Source organism: Cajanus cajan, chromosome 11, assembly GCF_000230855.2.
Source record: "Cajanus cajan strain Asha chromosome 11, NIPB_CcT2T_4, whole genome shotgun sequence".
Lineage (NCBI taxonomy): Eukaryota > Viridiplantae > Streptophyta > Magnoliopsida > Fabales > Fabaceae > Cajanus > Cajanus cajan.
In genome coordinates, this window is record NC_138527.1 from 10,397,458 (window position 1) to 10,417,246 (window position 19,789).

At 36.1% G+C, this 19,789-nt stretch overlaps 2 protein-coding genes across 3 annotated transcripts; both read left to right on the top strand.

Annotated features, from left to right (window-relative positions):
* Positions 1-1,728: 1,728 nt before the first annotated feature.
* LOC109791594 (lipid phosphate phosphatase 2) lies at positions 1,729-9,573 on the top strand. 2 transcript variants are annotated; one of them, XM_020350902.3, is made up of 8 exons: positions 1,729-2,046; positions 2,988-3,207; positions 3,313-3,400; positions 3,493-3,602; positions 3,725-3,818; positions 4,188-4,376; positions 4,468-4,527; positions 8,973-9,573. In XM_020350902.3, the coding sequence occupies exons 2-8, from the start codon at positions 2,992-2,994 to the stop codon at positions 9,182-9,184; spliced, it is 969 nt and encodes a 322-aa protein (XP_020206491.1). In that variant the 5' UTR covers positions 1,729-2,046; positions 2,988-2,991; the 3' UTR covers positions 9,185-9,573. The 2 variants fall into 2 exon arrangements, with proteins under 2 accessions (XP_020206491.1, XP_020206490.1); XM_020350901.3 differs by having other exon boundaries at positions 1,730-2,046; positions 2,985-3,207.
* A 6,516-nt stretch (positions 9,574-16,089) lies between these two features.
* Positions 16,090-16,617, top strand: LOC145953363 (uncharacterized). The gene has a single exon (XM_083067303.1). The coding sequence runs from the start codon at positions 16,090-16,092 to the stop codon at positions 16,615-16,617; it is 528 nt and encodes a 175-aa protein (XP_082923429.1).
* Positions 16,618-19,789: the final 3,172 nt, after the last annotated feature.

Consider the following 19,789-nt stretch of genomic DNA (forward strand, 5'->3'; position numbering starts at 1 on the left):
AATGATTCACTTTTTTCTTTTTTGTGACATTGTATATATTTTAAAATTTAAATTTTAATAATATTGAGTAAACTATATTTTATAACGTAAACTAAAAAATAATTCGCATTGACATATTTAAAAATAAATTTTTTAGTTTTTTCAAAACTAAATTTATTAGTCTATTTAATATCATTTATGTAAACTAGATTTTTAAATAAGTTAATACGTCATACTAAACTTTAAATAAGCCATGTCAAACCTATAAAAAAAAAACAAAAAACAAAAAAAAAATAAAAAAAGAACATATGATAGATAAAAAACTAACAATAAATAATAGTTATGGAATTACCAACAAACCAATAAATAACAATAAATGTAAAAAATAGAAATAAATGGTAATATATTGAAAGGTTAAAATTACCAAGTAAATGAAATAATGAGTCTGGTGAATAGAGGATGTAGTCCGAAGAGCAAAAGACTGTATGTAAAACGATAGAAGAAGAGTAGTGATAAGTGATAAAAGTAAAAGAAAGTGAAAAAGTGTTTTTAAATACAAAGGTGTGTAACTATAACATAAGATTGACGATATTGCTATTTTATTTACTTTCATTAAATATTAGATAACGACGGATCACTTGGACCCCCTTATTTCCGCCCCTGTTCCACTTTGACTTTTGCTGTTATTTCATAATAAAAGTTTGAATAAGATTTTTTAAAATTGAATTGATGATTAAATTAATAAAAATAAATAATATATTATATATGAGACAATAAATCCAATTTTTCGCTTAAACGAATAGTTAACCTAATTTATTAATATAATAACATAAATCAAAAAATAAAAGAGATATTGAACTTAAATAAATGTAATTTTATAATTATTTACATTTATTTTTAATCAATTAAACTAAATTTTCCTGATATGCTAATCACCATATTTAAGGATATTTGTTAAATAAATTAAAATAAAAAAAATCAATATTAAAATAATCAAATTTTGATTTTTGTTTCTTATTAAAATACATGTAAATAAACGTAAATATAAATTCTTTCATTCTAATTAGGGATGGTAACGGGGTGGGTCGGGTACGGGTTTCATGATACTCGTCCTTGTTCCCGCGAGTTAAACTCATCCCCGTCCCCGCAGTCGTACCCGTCGGATATATGATTTTCATCCTCATCTTCGTTCCCGTCGGGTATCGAGTATTCTCGTACTCGTACTCGTACCCGTCAAATTTTTTATTTTTTATGTCTTGTAAAAATATATGATATTTTTAAATTATTTTTTTATTATATTATAATTATAATTAGGTTATTTCTCTATCTCATATTATAATAAATAATTACACATAAAAAAATATTAAAATTCTTTAATATAATTAAATTGAAAGTGTGTATTAAATTAAAACTAGGAACGGTGACGAGTACGGGCAGTAAGTATATACCCGTACCCATACTTGATTTAATATATCGGGTTTTACCCGTACTCGGTCAAATCAGGTATTTCTCGTCAATGTATTTACCTGCGGATATGGGTATATTTGTCATCTCTAATTTTAATGAATTTTTTTTATTAAAAAAATACTACATAGCATTTTCCCTAGATAACTACTGGCAGCAAAAACAATTTTTTTTTGTTTTAGAAACTAATTAAAGAAATACATTTCCATTCCGCCATTTTTGGCTGTTTCTGGAAGTTGGGAAATATTGTAGCGTGATGTGATGAGCATTCTCGGTTCTCGCTTTTCTTCGTTTTCTCAATGAATGCCATTTATTCTCCTTTGCTTGCAACGCAGACATGTAAATTGTAAACATAATAAACAAACAACCTTCCCCACATCGCTTTGGCTTACTTATAAAAACAAATAAAGTAAGAAAAGAACAACTCTCTCTCTCTCTTCCGCCACACACACTTACCAGAACAAAAGCAAAGGAAACCCCATTTTCCTTTCAATTTCGGAGGCTTTCCCCTTTCGTCACTTTCCACGTAAACCACACTCTTTTAAACCTCACTTTCTCTCTCACACTCACACGCTCTTCCTCTGAATTCCGTTGCACCTGCAGGTCAGTCACTCCCTCTCTTTCTTCTTCTTTCGTTGCATTCTATTTCTGAGAAATCCCACATCGATCAGAGTTAAGTTCATAGCATTGTGTAAAAAATATTTCTCAACTTTCAACCTGATTAATTAGCCTCATACACAACAATTATGATACTAACCAATAAGGGGACTGGATTCCAATTATCCAAGGTGCGGAAAATGATCGAGTTGCAAGCAGGTTTACATTTGTCATCAAAATTCCGGAATGAGTTTAGTGTGACACTGTAGGGGGCTAATAAGTAATTTGACCCCTGTTTTCTGTGTTTAAGTTACTGATATCTGAGAATTTTGGCTTTCTACCCGTGATTCTTGGAACACTAGTTCAATTTTGTGTTCCCTTTCAAAATGTGCACCTAAATTTTTTTGGCTGAAGTGCTCAAGTGATTGTGCGATGTACTTGGTTAAAAAGTAAAATTGAATGTATAAGAGATCCTAGAGTTAATATGGCAATGCCAATGATAAATGATTACATGTTTTTCATATTTTTCATGTATGAGCAAGTGGTATAGTATTATCTAAAATACTAAAACAAATGAAATTGAAAGTAGGGAATTTACCTTAACAGGTATGGCTGTAAGACTTGCTCTACAACGCATGAGATCGACCCGGTGCTCGCAAGATCAATTTCCATCAATGTTAAAATAATGTTTGGTTAATAGAAGTTGTGAACATATATTAACTGTTAGTTGTTATCAGTTTTAGAATACTGCCTGAACCATCTCTATAGATTAAAAAAAAAAAAAAAGAATTTCCTTTAAATTGCCATTTATTTACTATGTCCAGGAACACTATAAAAATAAACTATATTCCACTTGTTTGCTGGCACTGCGTATCTTTAATTTTTTTGGGTGTTTTGGTTTCTAGTGTAACTTTTGTTGACATATCTATTTTTGTCATTCGCAGCAGAAAAATGCCAGAAGATCAGTTGAGCAGATACACGATCAGATCACATGGAGCTAAAGTGGCAAGGATACATATGCATGACTGGTTGATTCTTTTGCTTCTTGTTATCATTGATGCCATCTTGAATGTAATAGAGCCATTTCACCGTTTTGTTGGAGAGGGGATGATGACTGACCTGAGATACCCATTAAAAGATAATACTATACCCTTTTGGGCTGTTCCAGTATGTTTTGCTTCTAAGAACTATGCATCCTTATTGAGTTTATGTTAATATTGACCTTGATAGACATTCAAGATATGAACTCTTGAATTTCCAATTTTGGGACAGATAATAGCAATATTGTTGCCAATAGCTATCATTCTTGTTTACTATTTCATACGCAAGGATGTTTATGACTTCCACCATGCTATCTTGGGTACTTTTCTGACCTATAGAAAGTTTTTCCCTTACCTTATTTGCATAACCCTTTGTTATAACCTAACCTGTGGTTGGCAAATGCATATTCAGGCCTTTTATTCTCTGTACTCATTACTGCGGTGATAACTGATGCTATCAAAGATGGTGTTGGACGGCCACGCCCAGATTTCTTCTGGCGTTGTTTCCCTGATGGAAAAGGGGTGGGTTCTCAAATTTATGAACTGCCAATGTTTCCTAATTAATCCTTTACCATGTGATACATATATTGGTTTTACATAGTTATCTGCACAAGAAACATGGTATTGATTCATGATATGTTCAGGTGTTTGATCCAGTGACAAGAAACGTTAGATGTACTGGAGACAAGGGTGTTATTAAGGAAGGACACAAAAGTTTTCCCAGTGGACATACCTCTTGTAAGTACTCGGAACAACCTCAGGCTCTGTGGGACTTTATTAGTTTTTATTTTTATGTATGGTACATATCTCCATGTTCTACATTTCATTTGAAACAATGGTCTTATTGCCTCTTGAAGTCAACAAAATTGATAAATTGGTAATCTTAAGCTTAATTTCACAAAGCATAACTGGTTCGAAGAAACAGGGTTCCAAGTTGAAGGAAGAATTGAATGGAATTTTGATTTGTCTACTGCACATGACTAACGTTTTCTTTTTGTCATTGGGCATTTGTTCTAACTTGGGTCTGTAAGTGACCTATTTACATTGTTTGTTCTCATTTTATAATGTGTGCTAAGTGCTAACTAATATTCAATTATTGGTATTCAGGGTCCTTTGCTGGACTTGGTTTTCTTGCATGGTATCTGTCCGGAAAAATTAAGGCATTTGACCGTAGGGGCCATGTTGCCAAACTTTGTATTGTTTTCTTTCCTCTTCTAGTGGCAGCTATGATTGCTGTCTCTCGTGTTGATGATTATTGGCATCACTGGCAAGATGTTTTTACTGGAGGGCTTATAGGTCTGTTGAAGACCGAATTTTTCTGTTTTATTTATTAATATATAAATAAAGATACCTTTCTTCAGACTTTTTTACTCGAGCTTTTATGCAGGTTTGACAATCGCTTCGTTTTGTTACTTACAATTCTTTCCACCTCCATATGACATAGATGGTATGTCCATGAATTTATACTTTTAAGTTTTTTATTATGCGTTGATATTGTTGCTACAGTCTGCTTTTCCATGTGAATAGGAGTGGGTGTGGGATTATTCATTAATGTTTAATATATTAAATAGTCACTCCAATTGTTCTGAAGAAATATGTTAATTGTACATCACAAGCTAAAGGCCTTAATGGAAGCAGGCAAATACATTTTAGGAGACAACTCTAGGAAGTAATTGACGTTATTAATAACTAGATTCAATTTAGGGATGAAAAGTTTGTTTTTTCGAACTTTAGAAGGGAATAATTCTCAAACATATTCATTCTTACATGCGATGCTATTGTTATAGAAAGATATCCTTGTAACATTCAGTTGCTGAGAGTGTTATTTGCTGCTTAGCAAATAATGATGCAGAATTAAGATTATGACAGTTAATTTTATATCACATTCTACATGTGATGCTGTAGTTATTTGCTAATTAAATAGATAAGGAGTGTCAGCAACACACCCTCTAATACACTCTCTCATTAGTTAGAATTTATTAATACACTCTCTCTCAGTAATTAGAATTTATTGAAAATTAGAGAGGATATTAAATAGGGTGAGAGACTCATACTTTTGCGTTTTCTTCGATAAACTTCAATCAATTAAAAGAATGTGTTGAAAAGAGTGTGTTCTTGACATTTCTCTTAAAGAAGATAAATTGATCAGAAATATTTTGGCGGTCTGCCTTTTCAAATTATAGCAGTTAATTTTCCTACCTTAAATAAAAATAGAACCAGGGTTCATTAGATTCTTCAAATTTCTTTATCTTTTTATATAAAAATGCTAGTCATTTTAACAAATGCTTTACAATTTTAATTGATATCAAATAATTGTTTGTTTTTTAGAGCACTTTTATGATAATGTATTGTTTTAATTTTTGGATAAAAAAATATTGTTTTAATTTATGAATTGTTGCAAGAATATTTTTGGTATGATGATACACTTTTAAGGAATGACAAATAATCTCGTACACTTGAATTTGTCTTAACTTTGATAGGGATACATGATTTGACCTAATATGGGTACAGGTTGGGTACCAGTAATATTTGATTTATTAAAACGAATATGAAAACAGAGATGGGTATATACTTATTATGTACTTATTCTTGCTTTAGAAATTTAATTTACTTGTTTTTAGAGTTTTTACTCGAAATTTATGTAAATCTTAATCTATTTTAAATTTATGTCAGATAAAATTTAATTAATATAATTTTGTAATTATTACTCTATATTAAAATTCTTATTATTTTATAATTTTTTTAAAAGATATTTAATTAATTTATAGGTAGGTACGGATATATTTGATACCCAACAAAAATGGAAAAAAGAAATAACTGTCATACTCATTGAATATAAAATTGAAAATAAGTATAAGGTACAAACTCAACTCGAGGAGACAGTCTAACAGATTTATTAAAACCTACATGCTACTACTCCCTCCATTTTTTTTTCATAGTCGTTTTGTCAGATTTTGTTGATTTTTTTTTATTGTCATTTTTCTAAAATTAATGACTTATTATTTTCTTTTCATTTTTACCCTTGATAATTAATGTATATTTACTGAATAATCTATTTATTTATTTTTTAATGTACCTATTTCTTCTCCAATCACCTAAAGGGTATAACAGAAAAATATGTAATAAATACTTTGAAAAACTAAAATATCAATTATTGTCTTAATTCTTGTGCATAACCTTAAAGACAATGAAAAAAAAAGCGGAGAGAGTACCATATAAGGTTAGGAAATCAGTGAAATTTTGTTTCTCACCAGATAAAAGTTAGACACTGTTATTGATCGGTATTTAACTACCTATGTTGATGTCGTCAATCATTTATTTCATGAAGGATTACGAAATGAGAGGATTTAGCTTTGTTTCATAATGGTTAACTTACGAAATGAGAGGTTTTAGCTTTCTTTCATAATGGTTAACTTATTTAATGGGAGTGTTTTGTTTGTCATCTTGGCCTCTTTTTATGTAGCTCAATAATATTGCAACATGTGTTGTTAATTCGGATAAAAAAATGAATAAATCTTGGATGTGGTGCCATAAATGTATTTAATGTTATTTTTTAATCTGAACTTTAACCTTAATAATTGTGCCCATCTTTTAAAGGATCTTCAACCTAACATTTTTTTTTGACTTCTTGAGTCCCACCATAATACCAGTGGTTGAATTGAAATACAAACCGTTTATTAAAAAATCTATTTTTCAAAACACAGGAAATATATATATATATATATATATATATATATATATATATATATATATATATATATATATATATATATATATTTGGGAGAAGGGACCACAACCACAAACGCCAGTACATATAGTTAGAGAAGAACATAATAACGGATCATCAAAAAGGAGACCACAAACATTAACACTTAGTTTCTATGGGTCACTCATCTTCGAGAGGAAGAGAGAAGAGAATAATAAAAGAGTGAAAACATGAAAGAATGGATTGAATTCAGTAGGTCAATTTATCGGTCTGAGTTAGACTAGATAACCACTATCTCATTCGTTGAATCTGTTAACTTGGTTAGTCAACTTGCTTGAACTTATCAACCTGTTTTTTTTTTTTTTTTTATATTCTTAAAAAAATTGTAATAGATTTATATTAGATTAATATTTTTATTTTTAAGCTTAACTTCTCTTTCTTGGTATTTATTTTTCTCATTTTATTCAGAATAGAAGTATATTGTTTAAATCACATGTTTTTACTAATACATTTTTATTTATAGTTTTTTTTAATAGAAATATATATTACTTTATCTTTTTGCATGAATAAATATAACTCTCCTAATCAACTTTACAAATAATAATAACATTATAGGATAAAATGATGATGTATATTAAAGTTCTTCAATTGGGTTTTATTATTTTTAATTCACGTGGGTTAACTCACCAACCCACATTTTTTTACCTCCAATTCATTAAAATGGATCAACTAGTGTTTTTAGTGGGTCAACCCCGCATTCCTTTCCTTTAGGTAGATTGGTCCACATTCTCACTAATGCTTTGTTTGGGAAAAAGAGAGGAATTAAAGTGAATGACAAATAATATGTGAGAATTGATTCGGTAGAAAATAGAGTGAGAGTGAAATTTATAATTGTTTTATAGAATAGAATTAGGTAAGAAATAGAGAAAAATTAGTATTTTAAAATTGTATTTTTAATATATCCAACTGTTATTCGGTAGAATGAGACCAAAAAAAACCAATGCATAAAAGTTTGTCTTTATATGAAACTTTTAGCAAATCTCCTTTCTTTTGGAAGTATTTTTTTCTTCGTGAAACCACTATTATTTACCCTCAAATCCTCACAATCACTCTCTTCAAACAACCTAACCTTTTTCAATTCTTTACTAATCATTTTTCTTCTCTTCTAATCCACACTAAATCATGTTCTCCAAATAAACTCCAAAAGAAAGGATGGATACCTCTCCTATCTTTTTCCCTGTTTCCAGAAAAAAATAATAATAATTAACTTTTTAGGGTTTTCCAGAACTGAGTCGTACATGACCCGACCCGATTTGGGAACACGACCTACTTGGCCAAAATCGTGATTTACCATGAAATCACAATTCATGCAATTCAAGAGCGAAACATGCAATTCACTAAACAATTCATGCACAAACAAGAATGCAATACGTATTGTGCATCCTACAGTACTTACTACTATTGGTCCCACACCATTATCCATCATTCACTTTTACTTTTTACAACTTCAACAACTATTCTTTTCAACCAAACAAAGTCCAAGAATTTTACTAAATCGTCCTACCCATGGCCTTACATAGTTACATTCATCAACATTATTTTCTATTTTTTCCATCAGCATTTTTTCATAACAAATGCAAAACTTTATTAACATTTATTATTGTCCAGGAATAATTTTAACACCAGTGATTAAATAATCCCATATGACTCTTGTTTCGCATCAACACTAATTAAGTCTACCGCACTCAACCACCTCCATTGGAGGTGCTCTTTTGTCACTATTATTATGTAGGTTAGATAAGACTTTAGTTTTGATAGAAGAACACAAACAGTACTTATGCTAATGCATCTAAGTTGTCCTGATAACATATATATGCATGTAAGTGCCTATGTCATGTCATGTTAGTTAAACAATTCTATCAGCTCAACTGCCAAAGTTTCCACCAACCTCTCTAATTCATTGTGAGTACGACTGTACGAGGTTTACTTAAAAACTTTGCATAACCTGTTGTCAGTTGCTATTGATTATTCCTGTGCTTCTCCTTGTCATTTTCCAACCATGCTCAATAGCTTCTGGACTTTTAAAATTAAAGTTAGTCTGTTGTGGTACTTTTGAAGATTTAAATAAAATAATTCAAAACTTTCTTGCGTGTTTATATTTTCATTTATATCAATTTCTTTTGTAGGTTGGGGACCTCATGCATATTTCCGGATGTTGGCTGAATCTAATGTTGTTCAAACTTCTTCGAGCAACGATGATAATTTTTATGCGCAACATGCTGGGGTTCAGATTGTGTCTGTGTCTATCCCACCTCAACATGAAGGCGATAATGCACGAGTTAATAGATGGGACTCCAACCCCATGTCAGATGGATCACAGAATGCAAGGGTACACTGACTATACATTAAGAGTAGCATAAAGCCAGAGGAAAGAGTCACCACATGTCCATAATGTGTAACAAATATAAGGGCTCGAGTAATGATTCTTTTATACGATACCATGAGCTTGTTTGGATATATGAGTTAGAAATGTTTTTTTGAAAGTTTCTCTATTGAAAATATTAAATATTTTTTGATAGAGAAATTCTCAAAAGTGATTCTAAGTTTGTATCTAGGCTATAGTATCATCGAGTGTTACAAATGAGCTATGTTAATTACTTTAGTTGAGATGTTGGTTAGAATAGGAATATTTTCTTAATCGTCTTTTTTGGCCATCTTGCTTATAAGTTGGTATAGTCACGATATTGTAATTATGTCTGCTACACGAATAAAAAAAGTATTTCATGACTCTTGATATTTATTTTGAAAAATAAAATAAAATAAAACTAAGTGAATAATCATTCAAGGAATATAGTAGATATTAAAAATATTCTTCATTTCTTAATTTTATTGTTTTTAATAACAGAAAAGTATAATAGTCCAACAAATATAAAATAATTAGGATTGACCAAATAGTTGAGAATTTGGGTAGTACATAGAGTCCTAAGTTCGAACTTGATACTATTATTGTAATTATGATAAATAAAAAATATTAATAAATATAAGGATTAGGAATAATTACTAATGAGAGTATATTGTTAAGTCAGACGAAGCACATTTGCAATTCTCACCAAGGTTTTGAATATGACTGTACTGTCTGTACTGCAAAAAGCCGAGCTCCGAGCTCGGCATCACAGCACAAGATGAGGTCGGGCACGCGCTACGCGACGTCAGCTCGGCATTTAAGCAGATCATAACTGATCTCGAAGGATCTCGCTTCAGACGAGATCCACTATCTAATCTTATTATATCTTATCTCAGGCCCAAGGCTCAAAGCAACCCTAATTCACACCAAGGTACGTGCATTACTTATACGAGATTCATACTCCCACAAACACTAACTTTAGCATTGGAGTCTCTTTTGCAGGTACCACTCCCATATTGGAGCATCAAGCGTACCAGTGAAGGAGGCTCACCGATCTTACCTGGCGGATCAGCTCTACAGCAGATTTCCGGTAAGAACATTTGACGCCCATCGTGGGGCCGATCAAGACAGCTCTTATCGGCCACACTTATGGTTTTCACCAGAAACCATAGCAGACGCGTAACGGACGACCTAGATCACACCACTAACATGGAAAACGAAGCAGCATTAAGACAACTGATCGAGCAGGTCGAGCAGATGCAGCAGCAACGCCCCGCAGATCTACAAAGTATGCGTGCCAAGCACGAAACCGACCTAACCGCGATGCGGACCGTCAATGAGGCTGACCTAGCGACTCTACGCACGGAAAACAAAGGGATCCGCGCTCAACTCCCGCAGCGAAATTCTGATCACCCCCTCATACAAACAACCGCAATGAGGAGGAGGAACACTCCACCCCCCGCGACCAAGGTCGAGGAAAAGGACAAGGACGAGACAGAGGTCATACGGAACAGCCCTCTGCCTCCCAACTCAACCCCAGAGGAGCAATGCGAGCCGAGGTCAGCCAGGAAAAAGTACCAACTCCCCTACAGGGAGTAATCAGTACAATCGCAGGTAGTTTCGCAGGAGGGGGCGCCAGCAGCTCGGCCCGAAAAAGACACCTGGGCAACGTCAACCACACACACTTCACCACCTCAGCTCCGCACCAGAGTGCACCGACGATTACTTTCACAAATGACGACTATGCCGGGGTTAACCCCAACCAGGACGATCCCATGGTTATAGCCGTAGCGGTAGCCAATTGGGAGGTTCACAAAACGCTGATCGACCAAGGGAGCTTGGTCGACATCCTGTATTGGCCAACGTTCCTCAGGTTAGACGTCCCCCACTCTCTCATACAACCTCACACAGAGCCCCTAGTCGGTTTTGCAGGAAGAAGCGTTCACACGCTGGGGTACGTGGACCTACTGACAACTTTCGGAGCACCTCCGGATACGAGACGGATCATGGTTCGATACGTCCTCGTGGAAGCCGACACCTCCTATAACATCATCATCGAGAGGCCAACCTTGAACCAACTCGGAGCGGTGGTATCCACCCCACACCTCACCATGAAATTCCCAGGGCATGATGGGAAAGTTATCTCCGTCAAGGCAAATCAGAAGACGGCACGACAATGCTACGCCGAAAGCCTGGAAATCGCCTCACTTGGTGAACAGTGCAAGAGCGACCCCACCTCCTTGGCTCATGCCAACCACGAAGAAATCACCGATCTCGACCCAAGATCCGACTCTCACGACGAACGGCCTAGCCCCATTGACGAGCTCGATGACCTTCAGATCGGGAAACTCCCCAGGAAATCCACGAAGATCAGCAGACAGTTGACCCTAGAGTTGCGACAGCAACTCGAAGCGGAAATCCTCAAAAACGCCGACCTCTTCGCCTGGTCCAGCGCCGATATGCCGGGCATAGACGCTGATTTTATCTGCCACAAGTTAGCAATACACAAGGAGGCAAAACCAGTCGCCCAGCGGAAGAGGAAGGTGGGCGGCGAAAGGCGGGAGGCCATCGTCGCCGAAACGCAGAAACTGCTGAATGCCAGCTTCATCCGTGAGGTCAGGTACACCACATGGCTGGCGAACGTGGTCCTAGTAAAAAAGAACTCAGGAAAGTGGCGGATGTGCGTCGACTACACCAATCTGAACAAAGCATGTCCCAAGGACTCATACCCCTTGCCGAGCATTGACAGGTTGGTCGACGAAGCCTCCGGACACGCCCTCCTCAGCTTCCTCGATGCCTACTCCGGGTACAACCAGATAATGATGCACCCGCCTGACGAAGTGCATACATCCTTCATCACAGACCACACCAACTACTGCTACCGGGTGATGCCCTTCGGCCTCAAAAACGCAGGCGCAACCTACCAGCGGCTGATGGATAAGGTTTTCCAACAACAGATCGAGAGGAACATGGAAGTCTACGTCGACGACATGGTGGTCAAGACCACCTCGGCAGAAGACCATGCTGCCGACCTCGCCAAAGTATTCGCCCAGGTCAGGAAGCACAACATGCGCCTCACCCGGAGAAATGTGTCTTCGGCGTCCAGGGAGGCAAGTTCCTCGGCTTCATGATCACTAGCAGAGGAATTGAGGCCAATCCCGAGAAGTCACTACAAGAATTTTGCGGATTCGCGAGGGAATTTAGCGAGGGATATAATTCCTCTCTAATTCCTCGCTAATTAGCGAGCAAATAGCTTGGATTTATATCCCTAGCTAAATTCCCTCGCTATTTTGCAACCAACCTTTGTCTCCTTGCAAATCCTTCGCTAAAGTTAGTGCTTCTTTAGCGAGAAACTTAGTCCCTCGCAAATGCCTTGCAAATCCCTCTCCAAATTATGAGCCAAAATAAAAAAATAAATTTTTCATCTTGCAAGGGAGTTTTCTTGTCGCAAATTCCTCGCTTATGAGTTATAAGTATAGCCCTCGCAAATTCCTCGCAAATCCTTCGCAAATTAGGGAGGGAAATTTTTTTTCGCTAATCCCTCGCAAACACTACAAGAATTTTGCGGATTAGCGAGGGAATTTAGCAAGGAAATAGCTTGGATTTATATCCCTCGCTAAATAGGAACATTTTACGACCAACCTTTATCTCCTCGCAAATCCTTCGCTAAAGTTAGTGCTTATTTAGCGAGAAATTGAAGCCCTCGCAAATGCCTAGCAAATCCCTCTCCAAATTATGACCCAAAATAAAAAAATGAATTTTTCATCTAGCGAGGGTTTTTTCTTGTCGCAAATCCCTCGCTAATGAGTTATAAGTATATCCCTCGCAAATCTGTCGCAAATCCTTCGCAAATTAGTGAGGGAAAAGTATTTTCGCTAATCCCTCGCAAATAAGAGATTACGTTGCTTGCAATACCCTAAAAAATGTCTCGCAAATTTAGAGAACAAAAGTCTTGCAAATTGACTAATATTATCTAATATTTTTTAATTATTGAATATTTAAAAATATTTTTAGATTTATTAAATATATCTAATATTAATTTTAAAAATTATTAAATATTATCTAATATAATCTATTAAATAAAATTATTGATTAAAAGATAAAGCATACAAATTTTTAGAATCAATTTATTGAATAAGAAATTCAATATATAACGTAATTACATTTATTAAATAACTCGTTTAAGAGATTAGCCGCGTTAAATCTTAGGGCCAGCTATCCTACCTTTTGAGGTACCTTCAACATAGTGAGGAGATTAGTCACTGTTATCGACCCTGAATACTTCAGGAACGAACGTAAAAAAAATAATTAATGATTTATCAAAATAACAAACAAAGAACAATAAAAATTAAAAATCATACTAAATAATTTCTTAAATTTTGATATCTTTAAAGTTAATCCCCTTAAACTTTATAAAAATAAAAAAGTTAACCCTTAAACATCAATAAAGTATATTAATTTAGACATTAAATCAATAGTTTTTTTTAAAGATTATTACACAATTTTTTTTAAATTAGTATTACTTCTATAAGAAAAAAAATACTATTTATAATATCAATTTAATTAGTCAGATCAAATATTAAGTCTTAACTCTTACAAATATAAAGAATTTAAGTTGAGAGAGAATATAATATATACTTATTTAGTCTTAACTCGCACAATGACGGTGTTTTTCGCTAGGCAGGTGTTTCCGGTGGACTACGTGGCCGAAGTGTCGCAGCGCCTTCTAGAAGCCTCTCACTCCGGCGATCTCCCCCTCGCCTTCCACTGCATTGCCGATCCCTCCGTCGACGTCAACTTCGCCGGCGCCGTTACGCTCAAGACCGCCGCCGCCGACCTCCTCCTCCTCCCGGAATCCCCCAGCCAGGTCCGCCTCCACTTCCAGGAATTCGTCTCCGACGTCTCGCCGCTCTTCCTCGCCGTCCACGCCGCCAATGCCGCCAACGCCGATTTTGACTGTTTTATCCTTTTCATAAGTGTGGATTCATTGATTTTGAATTTGAATTTGAATTTGAATTTGAATTTGAATTTGAACTGTTTTGTTTGCTCAGCTTGAGTGAACAATTCGCTGAGAGTGGCATTGTTGTTAACATTTCTGAAAATTTCACATAGAAAATGTGGGTTTCTCCTTTTGGTTTGCTATTTTAAAAAAATACTACTAGAAAATGTGGTTATCTGAAAGTAATTTTTGTTGTCATGAAATGATTTTCAAAATTTATGATTATCAGAAATCATGATTTTTATGTACGGAATTTTTTTTTCGTGTACTAATCTTAGAAATTTCTTCTTGCAAGTTCAAAATCAAAACTTCTATACCTCTGTTTTAATTTTCAAAACGGAAAAAGATATAACAGCTCTTGGCTCCATTCGTGTTTAATTTATTTCAAACAAAAGTGGAAAAAGTTACGTTGAATTTGAATTTTTGAATCCAGTTCGCGTTTTTATTGGATGAAATTTCGTGGTTGGTCCCCACTCTACTTTTCTCCGTCGTTGTCATTCTAGTCTATACATTTATCTCTGTCCATTTGCCCTTGTAATTCTTCCTGAATCTAAAGCGGGACAGATACATATACTCGGGTACCAAGCATGTATCCAAATCGATTCGGTGTTTGGGGTTTTTGAAGCGACAAAGAAAATGAATATTACGATCCGTAAGGATTTCAAATCATTCTAAGCTAGAGATGAAATGACACGTTCCTTTTTTTCCCAGAGGAAATGATAAACGAAGCGATAAATTTAAAAAAAAAAAAAAGAAGCAATAGCCAGACAATTGCTAGGGAAATATTGCGAGGGAATAGCGAGATAATTGCTAGGGAAGTATTGCGAGGGAATAGCGAGATAATTGCTAGGGAAATATTGCAAGGGAATAGCGAGACAATTGCTAGGGAAATATTGCGAGGGAATAGCGAGACAATTGCTAGGGAAATATTGCGAGGGAATAGCGAGATAATTGCTAGGAAAATATTGCTAGGGAATAGAGAAGGGTCTGCGAGGGATATTCAGCGAGGGAATTGCAAGGCCTTAGCTAAGAAATGTAGCAAGGGAATAGAGAGGGGTTTGTGAGGGAACATTAGCGAGGAATTAGCTACAAATTAGAGAGGGATATTTTGTGACCCCTTAACGAGGGAATAGCGGGGAAGCTTGACCGCAAATTAGCGAGCAAATAGTAAGCATCCTTAATATAATTAGCGAGGACCTTAGCGAGGGATTGGCGACGGATTTTGCTACAGATCAGCGAAGGATTAAATCCCTCGCTAATTAGCTACCTGTATTTAGCGAGGGAATGGTCTCTCACAATTTCATCACTATTCCGTCACAAATCTGATTAGCGAGAGATCAGAGACGAAATAGCGAGGGAATAGTCCCTCGCTAATATGTAATTTTCTTGTAGTGAGTGTAAAGCAATCATACAGATGCAAAGCCCACAAATGGTGAAAGAGGTCCAACGCCTAGCTGGACGGCTGGTCTCATTATCCCGTTTCATCCCCAAACTTGCGGAAAAGGCAGGGCCCATTTTTACCCTGCTGCGAAAACCAAAAGACTTCCAATGGACGGATCGGTGCGAAGAAGCTTTCCGGAGCTTCAAAACCTTCCTCACAACCCCGCCGATCCTACAGAGGCCAGATCACAAAATCGACCTCCTCCTTTACTTAGCCGTAGCAGAAGGCGTTATCAGCGCAGTAGTAGTACAAGAGCACCAGAAAGTGCAGACACCAATCTATTTCATCAGCCGAGTCCTCCAAGATGAAGAGAAGCGATACCAGGTGATCGAGAAACTGACACTAGCACTTGTCACCGCAACTCGACGTCTCCGACCCTACTTCTAGAGTCACCAGGTGGTAGTCAAAACCGACTACCCCATCAAGCAAATTCTGCGAAAGCCCGAGCTCGCCGGACGGATGATTACGTGGTCAGTAGAGTTGTCTGAGTTCGGCATCCAGTACGAAAGTCGCAGACCATTGAAGGCCCAGTGCCTGGCCGACTTCGTAGCCGAGCTCACACCTACCACTGCCGAGGAACCTCAGGTGTGGACCTTACATGTGGACGGATCCTCCAACTCTAAGGGTGATGGCGCAGGCATCATATTGGAGGGACCAAACCAAGTCACTCTAGAACAATCCCTTAAGTTCGGCTTCAAAGTGACCAACAACCAGGCGGAATACGAGGCACTTCTTGCGGGATTAAGGCTAGCCCGCGACCTCGTAGCCCGAAAGGTAAGTTGCAACAGCGACTCAAAACTCATGGTGGAGCAGCTCAGCGAAACGTACCAAGCAAAAGACACTCTGCTGCAGCGGTACTTTCACACTGCATCCCACCAGATCTCGTCCTTCGACGAATTCACCATAAAGCATGTGCCGCAAGAACAAAACGCCCGAGCTGACCTCCTATCAAAGCTCGCCAGCATCAAAAAGCCTGGGCAGCACTGAACCATCATTCAGGAAACCTTGCACTCACCCAGCTTAGACAACAAAGTCGTCAACGTCAGTGACAATGAAGACCTGGGATGGATGGCAGACATCTGGAGCTACTTGAAAGAAGGAACCCTGCCCGAGGACAAAGACGAAGCTCGGAAAATAAGGATGAGATCGGCTAAGTTCATCATCATCGGAGATGAGTTATTCAAACGTGGAGTTTCCTCTCCACTGCTCAAATGCATGACTGCGTCTCAGGCAGCTTATGTCATCAGGGAAATTCACCAGGGGATATGCGGCATTCACTCCGGGGCACGCTCAATGGCGACCAGGGTACTCCGAACTGGGTACTACTGGCCCACTCTAAAGTCGGACTGCCAGAACTACATTAAAAAATGTAGAGAGTGCCAGCAATTCAGCAACACACACCGGCAACCACCCGAAGCTCTCCACCACATGATGTCGGCATGGCCTTTCTCCTAGTGGGGAATGGACATTCTCGGACCATTCCCCCCTGCGAAAGGTCAACTGAAATTCCTCTTGGTGGCAATCGATTATTTCACCAAGTGGATCAAAGCATGCCCGCTTGCCAAAATTACCACTGAGAACGTGCAAAAATTCACATGGAAGAACATCATTTGCAGGTTTGGAATCCCTCACACTCTCGTAACCGATAACGGCCGACAGTTCATCGCGCAGGGATTCGAAGACTTCCTCTGAGAGCTCGGTATGGAGCATCTCCCGACCTCGGTGGAACACCCCCAAACCAACGGCCAAGCCGAAGTAGCCAACAAAGTCATGCTCCGGGAACTCAAGAAACGGTTGGGAAACGCCAAGGGACAGTGGCCCGACGAACTCCCCAGCATCCTCTGGGCGTATCACTGCCCCCCCAATCAACCACGCAGGAAACACCCTACAGGCTAACTTACGGAGTTGATGCAATGATCCCTGTAGAAGTCGGAGAGACATCCCACCGACGACAGGTTTTCGACACCGAGCAGAATGCTCAAGAGTTGGCAGCTGACCTCGACTTGGTGGACGAGCATAGAGACAAAGCTCAAATCCACGAAGAAGCATGCAAGCTCCGAGCTTCCCGAAGATACAATACCCGAGTACGACCTCGTTCTTTCCGAGCTGGTGACTTAGTGTGGCGATTGCTAGGCGAAGCCCGAAAGGACACGTCGAATGGGAAGCTTGCACCTACTTGGGGTTGTAACGACCCACCCTAGGCCGTCACATCAATAACCAACCAAAATAAAATAATATAAAATAAAGAAAATAGAGCAAAAGCCAGCTACGCTAGAGTGTAGATATACAATAACATATAAATTGTTTCCAAAATATATAATATAATCTTTTATAACAGAGTCATCATCCTCAGTAAAGTTATACAGTAATCCAAAAAGATAATATAATTACAATGTCATGAAAACATCAAAATAAGACACCCTAGGTGCTGGTCAAGCTCTAAACCTAGCCACTTCTCAAAGCAGCTATCCAAAAGACTCCTTGCTATCCCAAAGCCTCATACCTGATCTGCTCCCCCACATAGTGAGATCATCACAGTCCACAACATGGAAATATAAGGGTTAGCACATATAAAACCAATCATAGTACATCATAATAAAATATCATTAAACAGATATTTATCCACAGTATTTATCCAGACCAACAAGTCATTTTCAAGCTAAATATAGACCAACCCAAAATATAATGTATACACGTCCATGCCAATGTCACTACAAGAAAAAGTCAAATTTCCCACGGATTATTTCCCACGGACCAAAATCCGTCGGAAATTTCCCACGGATTTAGATCCGTGGGAAATTTCCGACGGAATTTCCCACGGATTTTTACATGAAGGAATTTCCGACGGAATTTCCGACGGATTTAAATCCGTGGGAAATTTCCGACGGATTTTAAATCCGTCGGAAATTTCCCACGGAATTTCCCACAAATTTATATCTGTCTGAAATTTCCGACGGAATTTCCCACGGATTTAAATCCGTCTAAAATTTTTGACGAAGTTTCCCACGGATTAAAATCCGTCTGAAATTTCTGACGGAGTTTCCCACGTCTAAAATTATTAAATAAAATTTCAGCCAATTATTTTTCAAATGCAACCAATCCTAATCGCATCAATACACACAACAATGCACTATATAATGTTTTCATTATTATATGGGTGTTTTCAAAATATAAATAAGATAAATATAAATCAAAGTGTGTGAGGTATGACTTATATTACCTATATATAATTATATGTTTAGGTTATTATAAATTATAAACTAATTAGCGTAAATGTGTTTTTTGTTACTTATCTTGAAAAATACCAACACATGACGTTCAAATTTAAGAATAACACATCTTTTCTTTAATTTTTAAAAATCACTCATCTCTTTGAAAATAACGTTATTAATTAAATAAGGGGAAAAAAGTTAAATTATGTTCTGCAAATGATATATATGTATCTATCATTTATTTCTAAATTACATCTAATATGTCATTTTGATGAAAACTTTCATTGACCTTCAATTTTGAAAATAAGATTTTTTTCAATTCATTTTTAAAATTATTACTTAAATTTAATATATTTTTTTTTTAAATCACAGTGTGCATGATATTTAAAATAAATTTCAAAAAAGTTGAAATAATGAAATAAGAGATCAAATCTCATTTAATTATTGATATTTGTATTAATAAATTATTTTCTCTTAATAGTATATAAACAGTATTATCTTATATAAGTAGTTGTATGTGCCTCTTAAATAAATAAATAAGAAAATTAATACTCACTTTAAAATTTGAGAAGAGATATATGTATGACGTTATTGAGAAAAACTTCAAGTAGGGGTTAATGAAATTTTTTCTAGATTAAATCTTCTTTATTTAAAACTTAAAAGATTAAAGTTAAAATAATTACACTAAATAATTATTTTTGTTCCTAATAACTGATTGATTTAAAAATCTCTTTAAGTTGTAGTAATTTCTTAAATTTACATTTTATTGATTTCTGAATTTTATATTTAAGTAAATCAGTAAAGTACAAAGTAACGAGTATAAAGACAGAGAAAATGAATAAAAGAAAAGAATTAATAAATAATAAAAATAAAAAATTATTTAAATTACAATATAGAAATTCAAAAATTTAAGACAAAAAGACAAAAATATACTTAAAAATAATTCA

Bases quoted from the DNA above. Each gene is read 5' to 3' on its own strand.
- LOC109791594 (XM_020350902.3), top strand. From the start codon at position 2,992: ATGCCAGAAGATCAGTTGAGCAGATACACGATCAGATCACATGGAGCT. The intron at 3,208-3,312 runs GTATGTTTTGCT...ATTTTGGGACAG, and splicing joins TACCCTTTTGGGCTGTTCCA to ATAATAGCAATATTGTTGCC. The intron at 3,603-3,724 runs GTGGGTTCTCAA...TGATATGTTCAG, and splicing joins GTTTCCCTGATGGAAAAGGG to GTGTTTGATCCAGTGACAAG.
- LOC145953363 (XM_083067303.1), top strand. From the start codon at position 16,090: ATGATTACGTGGTCAGTAGAGTTGTCTGAGTTCGGCATCCAGTACGAA.